The sequence below is a fragment of the Paramormyrops kingsleyae genome, chromosome 9, assembly GCF_048594095.1.
Source record: "Paramormyrops kingsleyae isolate MSU_618 chromosome 9, PKINGS_0.4, whole genome shotgun sequence".
NCBI classification, from domain to species: Eukaryota; Metazoa; Chordata; class Actinopteri; order Osteoglossiformes; family Mormyridae; genus Paramormyrops; species Paramormyrops kingsleyae.
The window spans coordinates 32,010,796-32,033,022 of NC_132805.1; the positions used below are offsets into that span (position 1 = coordinate 32,010,796).

The window sequence follows — 22,227 nt, forward strand, 5'->3', positions numbered from 1 at the left end:
TCCTCCCATCCATCTTCTGTAACCATTTTTCCGGTACGGAGTGACTGTGACCATGAAGCCTATCCCAGAATGCACAGCTGAGGACACAATGGAAGGGATTCTGGTCCATCACAGGGCACGCATGCAAACACACACACAAGTTTGTATTCACATATTTCTGGGGGCTGACACATGCATACACAGGCACACACACACACACACATGCATAAACACACAAAGCATATACACACACAAGTTTGTATTCCTATCTTTCTGGGGACTGACACATATACACATGCATACACAGGCACACACACACGCATACTGTACACAGGCACACACACACACAAACAAACCATACACACACATACACATGCCTACACACACAATGCTTACACACACACACACAAGTTTGTATTCACATCTTTGTGGGGACTCTCCATTAAGTTCGATTAAGTTCGAGTTCCGAGGTACCACTGTATTTGAAAAAATAGACACATTTAAAAAGTAAGCACATTTCAGCTTTGTTTCAGTTACACATTCCCACAGTAAAGTGATCTATTCATTAAATGATTACAGTGACTATTTTCTTACATAAAATGACATTACTTTCCTTCTTGAAAATGGCGTAAGTCTCAGTTGCGACACAGTGCATTTAGACACCTTGAATATAGATTCTAAATGGTAACGGGCCGAGTTGAGTCATAGGTTATGTTTGCTTATGCATGCAGAATACATACAAAAAGCGGTATGATAAGATTTCCATTGTAGCCATTTCCGAGACAATCTTACCTGCAATTTGCATTAAAAATAACGGCAGAAGCACCGAAGGCTTTTTAGTACATGCCAACCAGGGACTCTGGCTGCTAAAGTAATATAAAAAAACCAACACTGTTTGCTCCAGGCACAATGACAGAAAGAACCACGCGACCTGGGGATGGGCGGGGGAAAGGGACATTATTTGGGGACGGTAGAGCAGATGACATCAGGAAAAAGTAACGCTGGGAGAACTAAGTATAATAGTGGTTAAGACCATAAAACTCTACCCTGAAAGTGTTGAGTTTACCTGAATTATCTCTTGCAAAATATACCCGTGAATGACACATAAATGGGAAAATCTGCCTAGCAGTTTTATAAAAAATAAAACAATGTAACACGTACGAGTTACTTATTGTTAATCTATTTTGATGCGGACCTCACTGACATTTAGAGCTAAAAAGATATACTAGGCTGTTTCTGTAGGATACATTACTGTTAATAGTTTGCGGACATTATATTTCTTGAATCCTGAGGGACACGTACAGAGTTGTGGGTATATATGTGCTGGAACCACGCTATACTGTTATTAGTATACAAGGATTTGCCTGATGACAGATGAAAACAGCCAATCAGTCACTTAATTAGGACAGATACATCAACCATATTGGGATCTCGTTTAGCTTTTATAATTTATGCTGGCATGTAGAGACACTTAAGCATTCCTTTCCTGCCATGTTATCTTGCCTGGAGTCACAGTTAATTCCTTCGGTGCATCGTGGCTAATTGCTGTGAATGAATGATTGGGCAGAGTGACCGGTGATTCAAAACATTACACCCCTCACGCGGGATCATTTTAATTCGCAGTGGCAGCAACAGGAACCTGCAGTGAATAACTAAACAAAATATCTTGCTATGCACATTTCACTAATCGCCGTGAACAGGGACACGTTTACGGAAATTACAAACGGAACCATCGTGGGAAAAACATTAAAAAGAAAAATGGGACTGTTATGTTAAGCATTTTCACAACCGATAAGCTGTAAATTCAGCAAGTAACTGTTTCTTAAAGGGCAACACAACATACTGAATTTCTTACAAACTGTTGCCGCCTAAAGTTCAATTAGAGTGAGCAAAGACAAACATTTAAGGCTGTGCGAGGTGTCTTAAGACATATGAGCCTCAGTTTATCCTGCCAGCTCTGGGCGTCGGTGTTTAGATAGACCTGGCACAACCCATAAGTGACATTCATCATTCCTGGCTGGCAGACAGATTTAATTGCGTCGCTGGAAATGCTACAATATGTGGGATAAAATATTTTATTCGGGATAAAAATATTTGTTTTCTGGGTCAATTTCAGTGTCCACGCGCATTCCACCAAAGCTCTTTTTAAAAAAATGGATCCTTCAAATGACATCGTGTGAGCATTTACGTGTCCTAATCTGAACTTCGACTAGTATCACGTGGATCTGGATGAGGTTTAGTGTTTACGGTGTATAATTGTTTTGAGTAATGATCCAACCATTCACCCATCCATCCATCCATCCATCCATCCATCCATCCACCCATGCATCTGTTTTAGCTGTTAATACTCAGGTAGTGATCAGTCTGGAGCATAATCCAGGTACCAGAGGGCGCAAGGTAAGCTCCCCCAAACACAGAGTACATGCAAACAACACGCACAGCTGGGGATGGGAAAATGAATCCACTATACCACCATCCCACTCAATTTCATCTTCAAATGGATAATCATACATCTTACCATTTACATAAAACCTTCATGCTCTCGTTATCACAGGATGATTACTATATCTTCCTGGTGTAACCTAGCCTATAGCAAGTGCTTCATACCAGCATAGCCTCATGGTTAGAATTAACTGCTGTCTTACGACAAATAATAATTTGTGTGAACGACAAAAAAGTAAAAGGGTATGCTCGAAACTAAAATTTTATAGGCAATAGACTGGACTCCGATTACATGTTCTGTTCTCTGGTGGCTTTTGTGGTAGGACCGTAGGAGTGCATTTACAGGTGAACCTGCTTACCTCTGTCTCAGAGCTACTCAGAGCAATCAGCCCCCTCCATAGAAAATAACTATTTCTCTGCAGATACTGAACGCCAAACACGACCCTTTAACGTCCTCAAAGTCCACGCCATACGACGGCTTTCTACGTGATTTTTAAGCGCTTGTGACCCCTAGAGGTTAACTGGGGCATTGCATAATGTTTCGTATCGACGGGAAAATACAGCTGTCAAGGAATTTTTATAAAGACAATATAGCTACACGTTTAAAAATACGTGATCACCAAATGAAGCAAATTTAATATTATTTGGAATCAAATGGAACAATTACTGAATATAGACGTAATCGAGCATCAGAATTCTGTTTTCGGATCCGTTTTAGAAATTGATGTAATTGTGATAGGCCTAATAAATGCCAAAACATATAGGCTGGAAGTGCGAAAATATTTGTAGAGAGAAGGAATAGGTGGACACAGGATAAGAAGGGTTGCCTAGATGGTTTGTTTTAGGGGAGGAGATTGTGATGCATAGAAAATGACGGACGGATTCAAGAATCAACTCTAAATGTTGTAAACCTTAACTATTCTTATCAGTTTGTCCATTTTAACAAAAACATGTGGGATAACATTGTGAAAAACGATCCACCCCAAGCCTTACTGGAAGAGGAACGGATGTTTTCATCTCATCTGTACTCATGTTTAATTATACAATTACCATATATGAGTAGATTTCATCAGCGAGCCCAGCAGGAAATAATAAACCGCACACTTACGCTTTCCTCAGTAGGAACTCTCTAGATTCTCTCCCCGTAATTAATAACCATATTTCTTTCTATTTATTGCTTTTTATTTTATACCAGTGCACAAAAATACAGTACAAATCGTTGGTGTAATATTTTAAAGGATTTGATGGGAAAACAAAACTCTATTCAACGTTTCAACGTGCATGAACGGCATAGATATATATAGATATAAAAACGCATTTTCCCCCGTTAACTTTGACTTATTTCGGCTACTGTACGGCGTAAGAATGCCTCGTCAGTCTTGAAAGAGATACTTTCACCCATTCATTAAAAACACTGGATTTTTCCCCACTTGAAAGTTTATTTATTTTAAATTATGTTACGTAACAGGACAGTCACTCAAGATAAAAGCAGTAGTGGTAAAGATGATAACAATAAGGTAGGTAGTTATTGCTGACTTGTTGTTTGTGTGTTCCTGCTGTGTCTGCCTGGTATTATCCAGCATGCTAACCACCTATATATAATATTCTACTTTTGCAGGTGGCTGGAAAGATAACAATTAACTACATTTAGCAATCACGATACTTTATTCGTACAGCGAAGTTAATTTCACAATGAGTTTACCTGGGATTACCTACTGTACAGTAATTGCTCTGTATTTTATTTGAATTTAAAGGCGGAAGAATCAAACGTAAGCGCAGATCCTGCGACAAAAAAAGGATTCTGTGCCAAAGTTACAGACGTGGGAAAAGTTGTTCTTCTTATCATCTTCATTCCTCCTTTTTTGAATTATGCCTCTTTGCAGCGAGAGGGAGCGCTGCTTATTCCTGAAGGTAAATGTCACTGCGGGGTTTTATGTTCCCTTTTATTATCGACATTATGCGATATATCCTTGTTTTATATCCGTGCAGCTGGGTAACGATAAGTTGTCATCATTAAATTGAATCTCACATGAAAGTAGGTAAACTGAAAATAGCTTCACAGTTCCCCCTCTGCTGATTGAACGGATACTATACAAAACTAATCTCTCTCTTTAATGAAGTCACTGTTGACGACGTGGGATAGAACCCATGAAACTGCAAAGTGCTCGTGCATTTCATCAGAGGTTGCTATTTGCCTGATTCTTCTGCAGGGGCCCAATCAGTGGATATTGGATTAGGTCAGAAGGTCCACCTCTTGTGCAAAGGACAAGGGGAGCCAGTTGGTAAAGTATAGACTCCGTTTTATTTCACAGATGCGTAAAAACACCACTGGGAGCACTGACACTGCGGTAGACAAATTAATGTTATTCTGTTGCATTTTAAATGTCAGACAAGATGAAGACCAGAACCCCTTGGGGTTGATGGGTTATATACCTTAACAGATTTCACATCCTGAGTCAGCGTTAGATGTGTCGTTCGCTCTCGACTTGTTTCACGCCTGTGGTGTTTCTTCATAGTTCTGCTGGACGCTCCCACCGGAATGTCCTCGGAATCCTGGTTCTATATCCAAGAAGAAGTTTCACAGAAGACCAGGGTGAGCATGTGTTTTTTCTCACTTTTTTGATGTTCAGAGTGCCCAGATGGAGGTTAAACTCATGTGGTGCAAAGTGATGTGGCTTATTCATCATTTACAAGCTCCTACTGCATTCTGGGTACTGGGATTGAGGTGAGCAGGTGGAGCTGCTGTCTCTCACCTCCAGGGCTGCGGGCTTGGGTCCAGCCCCACCTGTGTGTGTGTGTGTGTGTGTGTGTGTGTGTGTGTTTGTCTCCTTGTTCTCCTTGAGCTCCAGAGTTAGGCAGTTCCGCTGAAGAGGCGACTATAAAAAAGCTTTTACCATCAGCCTGTGTGAATATGACCACATGCGACTTTCCTGGTTTCCTGTGACAGACTGATGCTTCATGTGACCTACTGTGACCTTGACTAGATAAGGAGCTGCTGACGGTCGACGTTCTCCGCAGGCCGCAGTGCTGACAGCAGGGCTGTGAATTTCCGTCTGCTCTTCATTAACATTCCTGCTGCCTTGTGGGCTGCTGCACGTGCCTTTAACCCCACAGCTTTTTAAATTTTATTTAAATATTGCTCTATCTGACCTATTCTGGCGACTGTGGGATGCATCTCTCAGGGTCTGCATCGCAGGGTCTGCATCTCTCAGGGTCTGCATCTCTCAGGGTCTGCATCTCTCAGGGTCTGCATCTCTCAGGGTCTGCATCCCGGATCAGCAGGCATCCATAGTTAGGGCTAATGATCAGGATAACGCCCTTTAATTATGAACTAGTTCTGGAATTCACGTGTGTCGCCCGAAGCCCCCCCCCCCCCAGGACATTGCCACGTTTGCCGACCTGGATGTGGGGTTTGTCTGGGGCGGTGTTTGCTCAGTCTTTACCGCTTCCTGTAAAGGCTCAGGATGTCTGCCGGATTGTGTACTGAGCCTTTCTACCATTTTGACACCGAGAGCAGAATATCTGCCTTTAATTTATACTCCATAGTGACCACTTTGCTTTTATGATGAGATGTAGGGGCACGTGGAAGTGGGCGGGGGGGGCGGCTCAGTACCAGCTGGGGCTGGCTTGCGTCTGGGTGCTTCTGGGGACGTGTCTGGGACTGAGGGAGGACAGGTTCCCCCCACCTGCACTACGTTTCCTGTGACTCACTGCCCCTCTGGGTTTCCATAAGCCCAGTCCAATTTCTGTTCCGTCTTATAAATGCCAGCTCCCCCCAACTTGTTTTGCTGTAGGTGTCAAACCCCCAAGGAGCCATCGCTTCTGCTCACTGAGCTCTTTGAATTTACCTCCCCAATCAGAGCTGGTGTTATTTTTGGCTCTTATAAAAGGTTACTGTAAAAACAGTGTCACGCAGAATCAGGGATGTTTAGATATATGTCGGCTGTAGTTTGCTCCTCAGCTTCTCTGGTCCTGAAAGTTTAAAAACACTGGCACCTTGTGTTTATTGGTGCTGTTTATCTTTTCCGGAATTTATTAGCTTGTCACTGAATTTTTATCTGCTGTCCCTGGTCATGGAGATGCTAATGCAGGCAGTTAATGGTAAGGTAAATATGACAGGTGCAGTTATACTGTCACAGTAAGGTAGGGGGCGCTCTTCGTTTGGGCTGTCACATGTACGTATGCAGAATACCCTCTGCATTTCCTTGTGCTAAAGCCGGAGGTGTTGTACTTGTTCCAGAGGGGGAATGAAGACTGTTGGAGTTTAGCATCTCAGTTTGTGTCATGTCTCCCGTGTCCAGGTGTGCGCATATGATCGGGTGGGACTCGGGTTCAGTAAGCGAGCCCTGCAGAACCAGACCACGGGAACAGAGAAGGTGTGGGGCATGTCCACGACTGGAAGGTAAGAAGGTGAACCCCATCCGTCCATCCATTCATCCATCCTTTAACCAGTCATTCTGGTTAGGTACACAGGGGACACAGAGAGAGTTGAAGACAGCATAGAGCAGGGGGTAGCATTTCCAGGCAAAGATTAATGAGTAAAGATTAATGAGATTAATGTAATCTCTGGTGTTTCACTGCAGTCAACTTTGCAATCGTGGTCTTTGTTTAGAGTTCTTTGTTTTTTTTTTTAGCTGTTATTTTTTAATTGATATGTTTAGAGTAAGTAACTGTAGTTCAGCTGAATATAGAACTATTAACGAAACCCAGTGAAAACATTAAACATGGCCACCTGAGCTTGTGAGTCTAATATTCACGGTATGTTGTCTGAAGGTGAATGAGTCCGGTGTCCCCTAAAGCAGCCCCTTGCACTCGATGGCGGGGGTGACACTGGATTTATGACACACTGTGGCCCCCCGTGATGAAGGCTGAGGTGAAGCTCCTTAGCAGGGTGTCGGTTTTAATCCTGCTGAGTTTGTGGATATTTGGGTGGCTGATTACAACATGTCAGATCTATTCGCTGTCTGTCTGTCCATCCATCCATCCATCTGTCTCTCTCTCCTCCATTTATTATGGAGAATTGTTGTAATGTCGGGTCTTTACTTCGTCCTGATTGTCTTTAATGTTTCTTTGGTAGGATTGTGTTTTTGTAAGTAGATCTCCCCCCCCAACACACACACACACACACACACACACACCATTTTTGGCATTTACATTGTGGTACCATTTTGGTCAGCAGCACACCAGTCTGTTCTTATCAGTTAATTGCCTCTCAGACACAGCATGGTGCCCCATTTGCCCCACCAAGCAGCCCCTGCCCGTCTCTGCCGGGGTCCTGGCATGGGGTGGGCTGCTGACATTTCTGAGGAGGCCAATCGATTTCCCAGCATTCAATAATGCGGCGGGCTGGCATTACCGCGGCAGCTGCTGCCCTCGTCCCAGCTCTCGGCGTTCCAATCGCGGGGCTGTTGCCGTGTGCGGAGTTGGCGTGATGGTTTTTCCTTGCTATTTTTAAACCCATCGCTAGGTTAGAATGCACCTCCCCCCCCCATAAAAAAATAGCCCTGTATACAGTTTTATTCCTTTTTATTTTCCGTGAATTACCCCAGCCGTGCTTGAAGAGACCCCAGAGACTCGGAGCAGGATTATAAACACGGATGAAATATCAGGTCGGACTGTGATGCGCCCGTGCTGTGTTTATGGCTCCGCCGCCTACCTCCAAATGGCCGCTGCGTCGAGATGGATTGTCTCGACAAGCGACGCCGGCCCACAGGAAAGTAGAGGTGAATAAATATTTTTAAACGATGGCGGAGAGTGCCAGAAGGTAAACCTGGGATGGCCGCTACCAGACAGGTCAGAGCTCCTCCCATCTTCCCATCTAGATTTGCTGGTACTTTTCCGGGTGACACAGTGGCTCAGTGGGTGGCCTCATGGTCACGGCTTCTGTGTGCATGTCCTCCCTGTGCTGAGTACTCAGAGTACTCTGTATTCCTCCTGCAGTCCACAGACATGCAGCTGGGTGGTTTGAGGCCCTTAAATTCATATTCATTTTGTCAGCCTGTGTGTGTGTGTGTGTGTGTGTGTGTGTGTGTGTGTGTGTGTGTGTCTCTGTGGGCGTCTCTGTTCCTGCCTGCCTGTGTGTGTGTGTGTGTGTGTGTGTGTGTGTGTGTGTGTCCGTCCTGTGATAGACTGGCATCCTGTCCAGCATGTTTCCTCGTCTCATTCCTCCGTTAACCACCCCCCCCCCCCCTTACATTTTCCTCTTGGCTTCTGGTAACATTTTAACATTTCAGTAACTTGGTCCTTCGTCCGTTCACTGCATAAGCGGTTAGAACGTGGTCGGGTGCTGGGGGCGCTTCTCTTACTCTGGAGGTTGTTGTTCCTGACAAAGGCCCCCAGAAGCAGCACTCAGTCTAACGCCAAAGCGATGCCTGGCTCTCTGGCTTCGGCAGGATGGTGGACGACCTGCACCGGCTCGTCAAGGCTGCAGAGATGGCCACGCCCCTGGTGCTGGTGGGATCCGAACTGGGCGCGCTCAATGCCAGGTTCTACAGTCACATCCATGACACGTGAGATTCCTCTCAATATTCTTGCTTATAATCATTATAATTGTGACCTGTGCATTTTGCTAGGTGTGTCTATAAGGTGTGCACGATATCACATGGGCTGCACGATATCACATGGTGATGCAATTGCGATTACATAGCGATTACATATGTTTAATAATCACCAGGGCTTTAGATGACGGTTGTAAACATTTGTCCAGACGCCGGCTTTTTGGTACTATACGGACATTTACTTACACCCACAATTTGGTAAGCAGATTATTAATATGATTAAAACATTAGTGAGAGGCAGATTGTGGCGGCCAAACGTGGCGATGAAGGAAGGGACAGATCAGCAGCCACAACATCTTTTAAAGAGGAGATATTGTGGGTAAACGAGGTAAAAAGATGTCGGTGGTGCGTCTTGCAGTTTAAAATTCGACACGTTGATTAAATATTACGATACTTTGAATTTATACAGATTACTAACCTTTGGGGGTCACAATATGCATCTCATGAAGATCTTACGCACACTACTAATCTGCTTACCAAACTGTGGGCGTAAGTAAACATCCATGTCGTACCGAAAAGCCGGTGTCCGGACAAACGTTTACATGCGTCGTCTGATGCCCTGGTGATTGTTCCGCTTGCACCCTGTAATCACGATGATGTTGTGCACCTACTCCTCCCTGGGATGGGCTCCAAGCGTCTGCGACCCCGTTCAGATACGTCTGTGCCATCTCAGGCACTGCAGACAGCTTTGTAGAGACTTTCTTATTAATCAGAAACTTTGCGTAACTTTGCACGGAACAATCCCGGTCAATCTGAGGGAGGCAGTCAGGACGCCGTCGACTGTGTGGTTGTTAAATCTAGCACCATAAATTCCCAGAACCCCCCCCTGCCCCCCAGGCATGGTGATTAATAAGCCCAGGGGCCTCTTCCTGGGTGGAGACATTTAAAGTTTCATCCTCTGTGATGTGTGGCAGTTAAGAAACTGAATTATGCCGCCGCAAACCCCCCCCCCGACACCCGCCGAATAAAAATATCAGCTTGCGGTCACGGCGGCCCATTCGTCTCCCGGGCGACAACGGCGGACACGCGATACATCTCGTTCTCGTTATCGCCGCGGCGATACAGCAGACAGGCCCGGAGCTGAGGGGGGGTCGTGGGGGGCGAGGGTAATGGAGAAGGTGGCCCTTTATCATGCAGTGTCCCCTTTCCTCAGGGAGGTGTCAGACCTCGTCCTCATCGATCCTATCCCAGAAGGTATATTTCAGGAGACGCAGTGGCAGCAGTACTGGTGAGTCATCTGAGGGGGTGTGGTTGGAGGGGGGGGGGGGTGGCATTAACCGTCCCCGTGCTGTTTTCTGCATTAAAACTCAAGCATGCATCCTCAAGATTACCCTATACTGGCTGGATTGGTAAATGGATAGATGGATGGATGGATGGGTGGATGGATGGATGGATGGATGGGTGCGTACGAAGGCGTCCCACACGTACGTGCATGTGGAGCAAGTGCGTACCCCGGATGGACCGACCTGCCCTAAACACACCCCACCTTGCGGCGTATGGTGCTTCCAGGAATAGACCCTGTATCTTGTATCTCCTCAGTGTGTCTGTGGACGCTGTCACTCATGCTGCCCGTTCTTACACTTCATGCTGCTTTGCAAACAGTCAGACCCACAGCCTGTTTTAATCGCTCTTTATTTCAGGGAGGTGTTTCTGCCCTTTGGAGGCTCAGCTGAGCCGCGAAAACGTGCTTTTAATATTGTGACACTCGAGTACCTAGACGTCCGCATGCTGCAAGAAAGTAAAACCCAATGCGGTTGCTAGGGAGCAGTGAATAATTTATCTTACTAACAGGTGCAAACTTATAAGCGGGAGCTGGGTAGCAAATATCAGCGTTTCAGGCTAGCATGTTATACCGCTGCAGTCTTTAGGAGAGACTTATTACTGCTTATGACTATTCTCTGCAAAAACGCACTCCAGCGATTAGCTAGCATGCTAACCCTGTTAATGTTACCTAATGGCTACTTCAATAGACCAGTGGGATGTTTTAATTAAAGAGCATGTCCTGCCATTTGCTAATTTTCCGGGTCTCTTACTACTCCAGTTTCCCTCGGCTGTGCCCTTCCCGCATCTAGAGAAAAGGGGAGTTAATGTTTTGAACTGCTGAGTCAGCCTCAGTTTAATTTCTGCTGTGGTGCTGTGCGTTCCCATAAAATCTCACATTATACATATGAAAATAAACAGGGTTTATGGAAAGAATAGGGGTTGGGGGCGGAATTTCAGGTATAGCTTATATATCATACTTTTTCTATATTTTTCATATTTTATATTTTCTTAAATTCTCATTTTTATTATGTATAATACCAGCTATTATTCTCGCACTGATATATAATCGGTTTGACCTACACAACTCTTCAGGCTACTCAGCATTTACACGGCATCCATAAATTCACTCTTTACCTCTGCAATCCTGAATATTATTCTGTTATTGTGTGTGTTGGGTCGTCCTGCTTTTGATGTAAAAAAACAGAATTTCTTTTTATTCCCAAAGCAAGTTGCTATATTTATTTTGCAAGGTAAGTCATCTGGGACTCCAGGTAACTGATGTTGACGATAAGATTTTAATGTGAAAAAACATGACAGTAGCATGCATTAATAGTAATGTAACAGGTTTAGCGATTGCTGCCAGATTTATCCTTTTTTTGGCAGTTTTCCTTCTAAATGTAAGACAGATTGTGGGTTTTCAGTCGACGCAGGCAGATTTCTGATTCAAAGCAGTTTCTCGCTACGTAGCTAAAAATGGGCACTTCTGAAGAAAAAAATAACACGTGCCGACTGAGCTGAGTGTGATTCGACTGTATCGAGTGTGTTTCTGCATGGCTATAGTGACCACCCCGATGCATCACATGGCATGATGACGCCTGCAGTCACTTGGGTGAAAAGAACAAGTGGCTGACAGTGGATACACTCACACTCACACTCTCACAGGTGGGGGGTGCTTACAGGCTCTTGCCCCTCCTGACCTGGTGATGGCACTATGTGTTGAGAAGCTGACCTATTATTGCTCTTCTGATTGGGATGCAGTGTTGAATGTCACCTTTTTTTCCTTCTTGGGGCTCAATGGTTCCAAGACCTACCTGTAATTAACCTACATACACACTTCACCTGATTCCGGTAAACATGGGGTCGAAGATCAAGTTTGTTTCATCCGACTTGATTGGCATTTCACTTGAATAAATACAAGGGCTGGACAAAATAAGAGAAAACACGTGAAAAAGTTTTTAACATTGATATAGCTGAGTCCCAATAAAAACGGAGCTATGACTGTAAGCTCAGACAGGCAGCGTTTTGATATGTGATTTTGCAAAGCAAACTTGAGGCAGCTAGCAGGTTAGCATAGAGGCTAATTGAAACCTATATGTTGTCAGCTTCACAAGGCTGGGATTTATCTCAGTCAAGGCTGATGCAGAAAGACGCCAAGCTGGTGGGAGGAGCACAAAGCGGCGCCTGACCAATGGGAGCAAGTCACATGGTCTGAGTCATTGTTCACCATTTTGTTCTTTGTCATAAGAAACCTTTTAACTGAAAGATTTATGTTTGAATAAAACTGCTGGATGCTTTCAGTTCACCTTATAAATCTCATGGGAGGCATTAGGTCTGATGATTGCTCGAGATTTTTCCTTGACAGGAAGCGATTTTGAGGCCGTTTTACAGGGTTGGGAGCAGCGAAACATGCAGACGCTGTTACCCCATGATGCTCAGACAAACACATCCAAGGGTGGTTTCATGAGCCCCAGAGTGAGCTCGAGGCCCATCCATGACCTCCCCAATCACCTGACCTAAATATCACTCAGCCTGAACCATCACTGGGAAGTTCTGGAGCGATGAGCAGGAAGTAGTTTTCCTTCACCTTTATCCATCAAAGAATTGGGGACTTCTTGAAAAATTGCCCAATATTCCATCACACCCAGTTCGGCGTATGACGGTATTCCAGGAAGGACTGAATCAGTTCTCAGGACCCCATGATGTTATTGTTTGGGGTGTCTTTCCCCCCCCATTTATGGATGAGCTGAAGGCAACTGTGATGAGGTTTGGAAATTGCTGCCTGAGCAAATGTGAGACTAACACAAAACTTGTGGAAATGCAGTTAGGTTTTTCAAATTTATCCGCAAGCAATACATCCAACATAATCGGAGCGTTGAAGAAATGCAGGTACGGTTTCCCCCCTTTCTGTCGTCCAATTTGGATGTGCCGATAAAGCCTGACCAATCAGAATGGCGGAGCTACCTGAGGACTGTTAAGGGAAGCATATCGAGCCGCAACGCGGGCTGCGCCATTTACACTTCAAAGGGCTTTCCATTAACCGCGGCTCACAAAGAAATTAGCTCCGTAATATCCTGCAAAATGAATCGCCCATGTCTCCTGAGAATATTTCAATATTTCACATGAACTTGAAAGAGTTCGGCAGGGCATGTGCGGGGGGGGGGAGCAGTAACATCGACAGTTTAGGGGGAGCTGGAAGGCATTTCCTGGCCCTCTGAACCAGAGCCGTAGATTGTTCCAGATGATTAGAACACATCGCCCGGCCCTTTAAATCAGCCTGAGACCTGTACTGTGAAAGTTAAAGCCAGTGTGCGTTTGCACTGCTGAGTTACAGGAGGAGCTCTGCAGTGTCTTAATTGCAGTTGCCTTCTAGACTGTCCCCTGTCGCTGTTTGTTTTTTATTTTTATTTTATTTCTCATTCTAATTATTCTTATTTTCCTCCCTTATCTGGGAAGGCAAGTTAATCCCATCAAAGGTCTCCCCCTCAATAGCACCCATGGAGGGGCGGGGCTGGGTGGTGGGGGCGACGTGCTGACAGACACATAAGCCGCGGGCGACAGTAGTTGTCACTGTGGAGGAATGAGGTGGGGGTGGGGGGTGGCGTCTCATCTGCCTGACCCCCTCCTAAATCAACTGACAGGGTCCCTATTCCCCTGATGCTGAGGGAGGGGGGGGGTAGAGGGTCAGGGCTTGGAGAATCGCTGTGCCTGTGTCACTCAGTGGGAGGACTGTCTCTTACGTTTACTCTAGCTGTACATTTTTACCAATTATATTGCTGCGGGTAAGGGGACATGACAGTCATTTGTGATTGTCACTTAATGCTGGTGAAGCCAACATTGGGACGTGACACCAATGCCTGACACCTATAAATGTCACCTTGGCAGGATGATCAGTCTCACAAAGGGATATTGAATAGTGTGAATTGTTTAGGATCTTGAGGCCCACGCGGCAGGAATCTAGCCTCCGGTTGATCGTTTTTAACGTCCGTTTACTCGTTACTTTGCATGAATCATTCACACACCCATCGCCGGTCTTCTTTCCCGAAGCCCGTTCAAGCGGCCATTCGATTTATATGAGCGAGACAAAAATGTAGACGCCCCCTGATAATCTATGATTGATCGTCACGTTCCCGTGTGTGCAAATATGCTGCCATATTCGTTAAACTGTATCATCGTTAATGTAGCTAACGTTGACTTTGTTGGCATTCTCCTTTTCACTTTGGGTTAAAATGGAGGATAGAGCCTCGCTGGGAAGATCACCTCAGTTCAGCAGTTAATTTCGGTGCAGAAATGTAACATGTTTCCAAATGATGGGAATGGAGAATAGATCAGTCAGCCAGTGTTGAGGTAGATCAAGAGTCTGAGGGCCTCTGCGGGTGACGACCTGAGCCAGCGTCAGGCGCTACCGTGGAGGATTTTTGCTTGGGTTGAAATCTCAGGGCTGAAATCGGTGCCTCTTAGTCACTCGAGGAGGGAGGTGGGTTTTTTTCTAAAATTATCAAGATTCCCGCTGTACCTTGAGAGTATGCAGGGATAATTATGTCAGTCTTAAGGCACTTTAATTTCATGTCAAAAAACTCACATTGACCATATATATACATTCTCATCATGGTTAAAATTAATTTTACTGAGTATATATGATATATCCGGTCTGTCAAACAGGGGGCAATAAAAAAAATCAGTAAGTAGCCTGATGTTATGTTAAAGGTTCAAAGGTTATGTTTTTGTGTTTTGTTTTGTTTTACTTAAAATTATGCATATGTCAATTTGTTTAGGTGAATTACTACTAGTGACTGTCTGGGGGGGTGTTTACCACCACTCACACCTTGCATTTGCATGGGCCCCTGATGTTTGCTGGGGGGGCGCTCTTTTGGCCACAAATAGAAACCACACTAAATGCTAATTAAACACATTCCTTATGTAGGAGATGCTGCATGTTTTGCTAACCAGCTAGCTAGCTGTGATCTTCTGACTCTGCATGGGGGGGTGGAGGGGTTGGTATCTTTAGGTAAGCCTCAGCTGAGCCGATGAGGACCAAAAAAATCACAGTTTACAGCGATGATTCACACTGTGCCAAGTCCTCGGGTATTTAGCTATCAAAGGACAAAAGGTACATTGTATCAAACTTCAGAGGCGTTTGCGTTTGATCCGAAATCAATGCGGAAATACCTCAGCATGTTTATAATGTCGATGCCATTTAGTCTGTCAGTAATCATGGCAGGTAGCTGTGGGGAACCGATGGAATTTAATCAATGCAGATTAGCTGTTACCAGCATCTTGGGTGAAAGTTCCTGTGCAGCCAATTGGTCAGAGCAGTCCTGGAGAGAATGATTGGCAGACTGGATCCCGCCCGCTTTTTCTTCACACGCTGTACTCTGAAAGCAGTGCTTGACTGACACACACTGGTCATGTCAGGAAACTGCCATGTTTACTGGAAGTCTTATATGCAGTAATGATAATGTAACCTTCATCGACTATAATCTGTCCTTTTTTTTTGTTGGAAAATTATTCAGATTCTGTAATTCTGTGTGTATATAAATGTATGTATGTATGTACAGCTCCCTTTGTAATTACTTAAGACTAAGAACAGGGGTAGATTTAAGTCCGCACTCGATAGATCCAGGTTTACCTAGAATCGAGAAACATTCCCGGAAGTATCTGGAAAAGGCTGTAAGATTGGCTCAAAACAGAGTGAAATAGCAGGACAGTGACTGTATCTAGCAATCCACGCGTGTAATGCTGGATGTTCTGCTCACGTGCAAGTATTTTTGTGGCTAAAATATAAAATTACATGGTAATGAACGGAGGTGTTATCGGGGAGGGCTGGGCTGCAGAGGGGTGCGGTTTGGAGGGGACGAAATTCCGACAGTGAATCGCGCAGTTTAACAAAACTAACAGAGTGACCGTTCATCCTGCACTAATCCAGATGGAAAAGTCAAACAGCAGAAAGTCTGCGGCACAAACTCATTTCACCACTTTATTAATTTAGATATTTCCCTGCCACCCCGCCACCCCCAAAAAAGGGTTTTGCAGTGACCAACAGCTTTGCCCTACATGTTTTGTCGTCATCGCCCGTGTTATCGGTTTAATTCATCCCGCCAATCTTCCCAGTCTTTACCCACTGAATTTCCCCTTGACACGCATGCCTTGCCCTGTATAATCCTCTCTCCCGAGCAGAATTAAAAACGGCGACAGGCCGAGGGGTGGGGGAGGGGGGGTTGGGGCAGGTGGCTCAGCGGGCCTTCAGATGTCGTCAGCCTGATGGGAAGGACTGGGCCACAATCAAACAGGTCCACATGGCACCGTGGGGGCAGAAATGCTGACGCGCCTGAAGTAATGGGGGGGTCCGCAAGGAAGAGGTGTGGTCTGCTATAGACATCACACCAGCAGTCTGCCTTCACGCATTTCCATTCAAAATAAGAAATGTGTAATTAATTCCTGAATGCTGTGACTCTTGGGGGGTTCTGTCGGGGCTCCTGGTCCTGATAAACTTGCAACACCCAGGAAATTTTTACACCTTTTTTTTTTTAATGTCATGGACTCCCTCCCCCGCATGAATATCTTTTATCATTGTCGTCTAAATATCGAAGTGCATATTTACACCTATGGAGGGGACCTGCAGACGTCCTCAGACCCTGTTGCGCTTTATTAACCTTGCTAATTTCGCTAATTACGCATTTAGCAGTCAAACCCGGATACGCCCCATCACGCGTGCAGCAGAACGGCTAGCGTGAAAGGCTAGCTTGTGCGCGACATTCTGCTCCGATCCCCATTTTTATGTTGGCATTAAACATTTTACAGGTGTGTTGCCCCGCCTCCTCCTTAAAGCGCTGGCACTGATGGCCGTGCGAACAGGAGGGGTTCGGTTCACAGAAAGGCGGGGGACAGTTTGTAGGGCCCTGTGGTCCGGGACCAGCCAATCAGGTGCATCGGTGAGCCGAGACCGAATGGGGGAGTGCAGAAGCGTGTCGGAGATCGGCCTGGGTCACATGGCCGGGATCCCGTCCGTTCCTCTGCGTCCAGGCACCTTGGAACGCACACACGTTTATGTACACGTTTAAATGCGTGGTTTGTTTTACTCTCGATCGGTCCGTCTGAGTTCCTGACCCAGCCTGGGTACCGGTTTGCCACTCAACTGTGTGGGAAGTTGGACAGATTTCCCACGGGGGCTCTGGTGCCATCCTCTCTGAAACACACCCCGCTCTTCTCCTTCCTACTCGCTGACATGCCTACCCACCGGGTGATGCCTTATTTACTATAACTGTATAAATACACCCCCCCCCCCCCCCGCCCCGCCCACGTACGGCTTGGAGCTTTTTAGCAACGCAGGTCAGATACGGTGCCTGCCGGGAGCTCTGGTCTGCACCCAGTGCCCCCAGTGCCCATCTCGCCCATTCTGTTACAGGCCCGACTCCCTGCTTGTCTTGCTTCTGTCCCCATGGCTGCCGCATGGTTTCTTTTCTTCGTTTCGTGTTTGGTGGATGTTTGACGACTCAGCAATCCTTGGTTTGGTCTCATTGTGGTCTAGGGACCTGCAACATTGTAAAATGTCCAAAAAGTCTTGGGTGGATGGATGGATGGATGGATGGATGACAGTGTTGTTATCTTTCTGATGTTACAGATTCTTGTATGATGCCACAACATCCCTGTTCATTGGACAGCTAGAAAAGTTGACCTGTAGTAATTTAATGTTATGAGTAATCATTTTATTAGTTTTATCGTAGGCTGTGATGCATCCTGGGAAATTAGCATTGTCCTGATATACCCTGGGTGTAAAGGTGTTGTCGTCGTGTAGCATCACCCCCGGGAGCATGGGGAGGACCTGGGCCTTTGCCTGCTGGCTGGATGGCGGCCATCTTTAGCTAACACTCAGCGTGTAGCTGAATGTGTGTGTCGCCTCGCAGGTACTCGCAGCTGGTGCCGTACCTGCAGATGATGCAGCTGGCCGCCGCCACCGGACTTACCAGAATATTCATCATTCTGGGATGGATACATCCAGCGATTAAAGGAGAGATGGTGTCCGAGGATGTAATTCAGAGGCAGGTGGGTCTGCGTTCTGTTTAATTCCGTACGGCGATACCATTTAAAGAGACGTGGATGCTATGAGTAATATTCACCTGGGTCCTTTCCCTGGTTGAAAGTCTGAGACCTACTGGGAAATGTTAGTGAAGGAGCTGCTGTACCGCGTGTGGCCACATGGTGGGGCGAATGTCCAGGTGATGGTGTTTTCATTGCGGTACCCTTGTTCCTTGAATGCCTCCGATTGCGGGTCAGAATTTGTTTCAGCTGCCCAGGTGTGCTGAGTGACTTTCTGGGAATTTAAAGGCTCACAGAATGCGTGTAACTGGCGTTTGGCCCAAGTGAAACCTGCAAATTTGGCTACAAATTAACCTTGTGACACTGACCAGGGCAAATGGTTGAAAGAAGGATGGAAGGATGAGTTAACCTTTGTCTGATCAGAAATTCAAGTGTAAAAGTTCAGAGAATAACCAGTCAGGGAGATCCTGTGCCAAAAGTTACCTAAATCCCAAGCTGTTTGCGTGTTTGCTGGGGTGGGCCGATACAGGACAAGCAACCAATTTGTTTTGGTTTTCAGGCTCGCCCTATTGGGAGTGATGTAACTCACTGACAGATGACTGTAAACTTGCTTTTTTAAATGTATATTTCTTTGTTTTATATCAACACAAATGCACAAATTATATGTGCTTAATCCATTTTGGAGTTTGCCTCCGGAAATATCAATGTAGGTATACAGGGTGAACGGTTTACCTACAGGACAGTGTAGTGTTTGAGTCCGTCTTGGGCGAGTCTGAGTCAAGACCGAGTCCAGCAGGGGGGCGAGTCTGAGTCAAGACCGAGTCCAGCAGGGGGGGTGAGTCTGAGTCAAGACCGAGTCCAGCAGGGGGGGCGAGTCCAGAAAAACACAAATTCAATTCTAGATTTTGAATCTGATTTCAAAAACCATAAACAAAATAACACATGTAAAAATGGTTCTGGAATGAAAGAATATGTATACAGCCATACAAAATTCCTTTAAAAGGCTTTTTTACATGAACCTTTTTATTAAAAATTAAATAATGTACACAATGTAGCTAAATGTGTACTTTAGGCCAACAACCAACTATCTAAGACAAGTATATGGTATCTCTTATGACTGGGACGTTAAATCAATTACCTTAATTTCACACTCAATAACGCCCTGTCACTTTTAAAGGTGCAATTTTCTTGCCATTTAAGTCCATCCAACATCTGATCTAGGCTTGAGTGGTATTAAGGTAATGCAGTATACTGTGGAATTTTGGGTATATTTATTTTTGGGAATTTATACCCTAAATTTATCACGGGGAACCCCAAGTTGACAGTGTTGCTTTCAAAATAATGTAAAAATTCAGTATAACAATTGCTGACTTGGCAGAAGTGATGTCGGACATGAGCGGCTTGTGCACAAAGTTAGATGATCTTTGACACTAATATAGGACGTTGAGTCACCAGTGTGCGAGTCTAAGTAAATATCAAATAAAAATTCACCCGAGCTCACTTACGTGTGCATTCACGAATACCACAACTCAGCTACGTGTTTTCTCTTAAAAATAACTAAATGCCATGGAATTCCTTCCCATTTAACCCTGGATATGTCCCGGGATGAGTCAAAGCTCAGTCCCGGGTTCGAGTGTACAGTAGAATGAGTTTGATCCTGCAGGATGCCCATAGGGGGGTACTCATCATACCTCTGATTGCGTTGATATGGTGCATTGTTTATTTTGGGGTGGGAGTGATGCAGTGCTGAAATTCTGAGAATAAGGTCATCGCTTTCAGTGCCATTGACACTAGTGTTTGTGGCAAGATGGTGATAACTGAAGGAGATAGATCCCCAGATCACCCAGCATTATATCATCTCTGATAATGAGAAAAGTTGAAAATCATCTGTTTATTTAATCGAGTGTCTGTTCCAGGTTAGAGTCTGAGCTGTTCATTAAAATACCTCAGCCCCCCCCCCTCACATTTTGATGACACTGAAGATGAGGAACTTATTTCAGGTTTTTCAGTGATATAGTTGTCTGCAGGGTGATAAGGACCATGAGAATGACAGTATGCTTGAATTCTCATGGAAAAAAGGGAAGTTTGAAAGCAGACCAGAGGAGATTATAACACAGAAATGGTAACACAGACAACATCTGCATTCAGTCTTGCCAAACAAGGTCTTTTCAGAAGGTCTAATTGTGCTCTCGACAAGCTACTGAGTAAATATAATGGCAGACCTTGGTTTTGATGGTATACTTTACAGATTTAGCCTGAAAGTCTCCTTTTTAACCCCCACATTGTATGAATATTGTGACGCATTAACCGGCAAGTGCGGTTTCTGATGGCATCACCCTCTTCTTTCACCTGGTAGAAATATCTCCTGAGCAACCCGTCTCACCAAAGCAGCGCTGTGGACGAGCACTTTTTCCTGAACGAGAGCGCGTCCCAAGTCAGGTGAGAGGGGTCAGTCTCAGGGGTCAGTCTGCCGCTCCTCCTGTGGTGTCCCACCCGAACCTTCCCATGAACATTAAAATCAGTTTTCTACCTGCAGTGTGTATCCTAACAATGACAGTTTACCTGTTTGTTTGTTTTTCAGAGAAATTTCAGTATATAAACCGCTGACAAGCCGGACCTCTGTCAGCATGGTAACGGGTGATCACTTTGACAGCCGGTTTCCTGCTCATCTCAACCAAGTAAGCCTTCCGTTTTTCCAGAAAATCCGTCTTTTAAGTTCGAGGCGAGATAAATAGGGAGGTTTACTTCTCATCTAGGATGCATTTCTCTTTAATTTCTGCAATTTGCTTGTTTTAGATTGTTGCCGAGCATCAAAAGAGATTCCAGGAGCAGTTTTACCCATCAGCTAAGCGGATCCACGTCCGTGGGGCGGATCGCAGAGCCATCTATGAAGATCACAGCATTATTAGCCGGCATTTGCAGGAGATCGTCGCGCAGAGACAACTTAAACAACAGAGCCAGTAAAATTTAGAATTGACATATGACAATTCCTAGCTGTAGTCCTGAATGTCCACTTAATAACAAAAATTCCTTTTTAAATACTGTTTGTTACGAGCTCTGTTATTCCAAGATTACACCCAGGTCATAACTTGTTAATTGAGTGTACAGGCGTTCGCTTGACCTAAATAAGGACACATGGTTTTTGTTAATAAAATGTTCTGGTTTCCATGATGTTATTTCATCCGTATGTATGATTTTCCTCTACAGTAGTATGTTACTTGTTGACCCTGCACTTGCATTGCAGGACGACTTAGCTGGCTAATTTGAGCTTAACAGACTGCTGTGATACGTGCGGTAGGCAGAGCCGCAGCTTCACCCCTCCAAGGCTGGCAGTTCACACCCCACCCCTGATTGTGTGTGTGTTCCACGTGCAGGGCATCCCCAGGTACTGCGGTGCCCCCCAGCGGTGCCCGAGGTGTGTGATGCAGCAGACTGGCGTCTCTAAATGGTCCTTAATGCATGAGTGTGCTGAGCGTTGGTGCCCCATCCAGGGCGCCCCATCCAGTGTGCCCCATCCAGGGCGCCCCATCCAGTGTGCCCCATCCAGGGCGCCCCATCCAGTGTGCCTCATCCAGGGCGCCCCATCCAGGGCGTCCCATCCAGGGCGTCCCATCCAGGGCGTCCCATCCAGGGCGCCCCATCCAGGGCGTCCCATCCATGGCGCCCCATCCAGGGCGCCCCATCCATGGTGCCCCATCCAGGGTATCCCTGCCACCTGCCCTGTGCTTCCTGTCTAGCAGAGATCTCAAAGCACCAGCCCACGGGCCTGGTCCAGTTCCATATGGCCTGTTACATGTTTTTAAATCATAAAATGTGGCCCGCACTTAAAACTTTGATTTTTCCACTTTGTACTTTTTCTTTTATGCAATCTGCACAGACTTTCTAATAGGTTTTCTGATAGATTAGCAGGATATAGACATTATTTTGTTTTTTCTTCACTTTCTCTTCACTT

At 45.5% G+C, this 22,227-nt stretch overlaps 1 protein-coding gene across 1 annotated transcript; it reads left to right on the forward strand.

The window, feature by feature from the left end:
- The first annotated feature begins 3,747 nt into the window (after positions 1 to 3,747).
- LOC111843711 (uncharacterized) lies at positions 3,748 to 21,446 on the forward strand. The gene is made up of 11 exons (XM_023811499.2): positions 3,748 to 3,938; positions 4,176 to 4,332; positions 4,632 to 4,703; positions 4,938 to 5,014; positions 6,723 to 6,823; positions 8,814 to 8,930; positions 10,132 to 10,206; positions 18,143 to 18,281; positions 20,632 to 20,714; positions 20,857 to 20,953; positions 21,072 to 21,446. Exons 1-11 carry the CDS (start codon positions 3,876 to 3,878, stop codon positions 21,237 to 21,239), a joined length of 1,149 nt encoding a protein of 382 aa, XP_023667267.2. The 5' UTR covers positions 3,748 to 3,875; the 3' UTR covers positions 21,240 to 21,446.
- The last annotated feature ends 781 nt before the right edge of the window (positions 21,447 to 22,227 follow it).

What these genes read in the sequence shown, in the direction of transcription:
- LOC111843711 (XM_023811499.2), top strand. Translation starts at nt 3,876, where the DNA reads ATGTTACGTAACAGGACAGTCACTCAAGATAAAAGCAGTAGTGGTAAA. An exon ending in AGGACAAGGGGAGCCAGTTG is followed by an intron (nt 4,704 to 4,937) that starts GTAAAGTATAGA and finishes GTTTCTTCATAG; the next exon opens with TTCTGCTGGACGCTCCCACC. An exon ending in AGGATGTAATTCAGAGGCAG is followed by an intron (nt 18,282 to 20,631) that starts GTGGGTCTGCGT and finishes TTCACCTGGTAG; the next exon opens with AAATATCTCCTGAGCAACCC.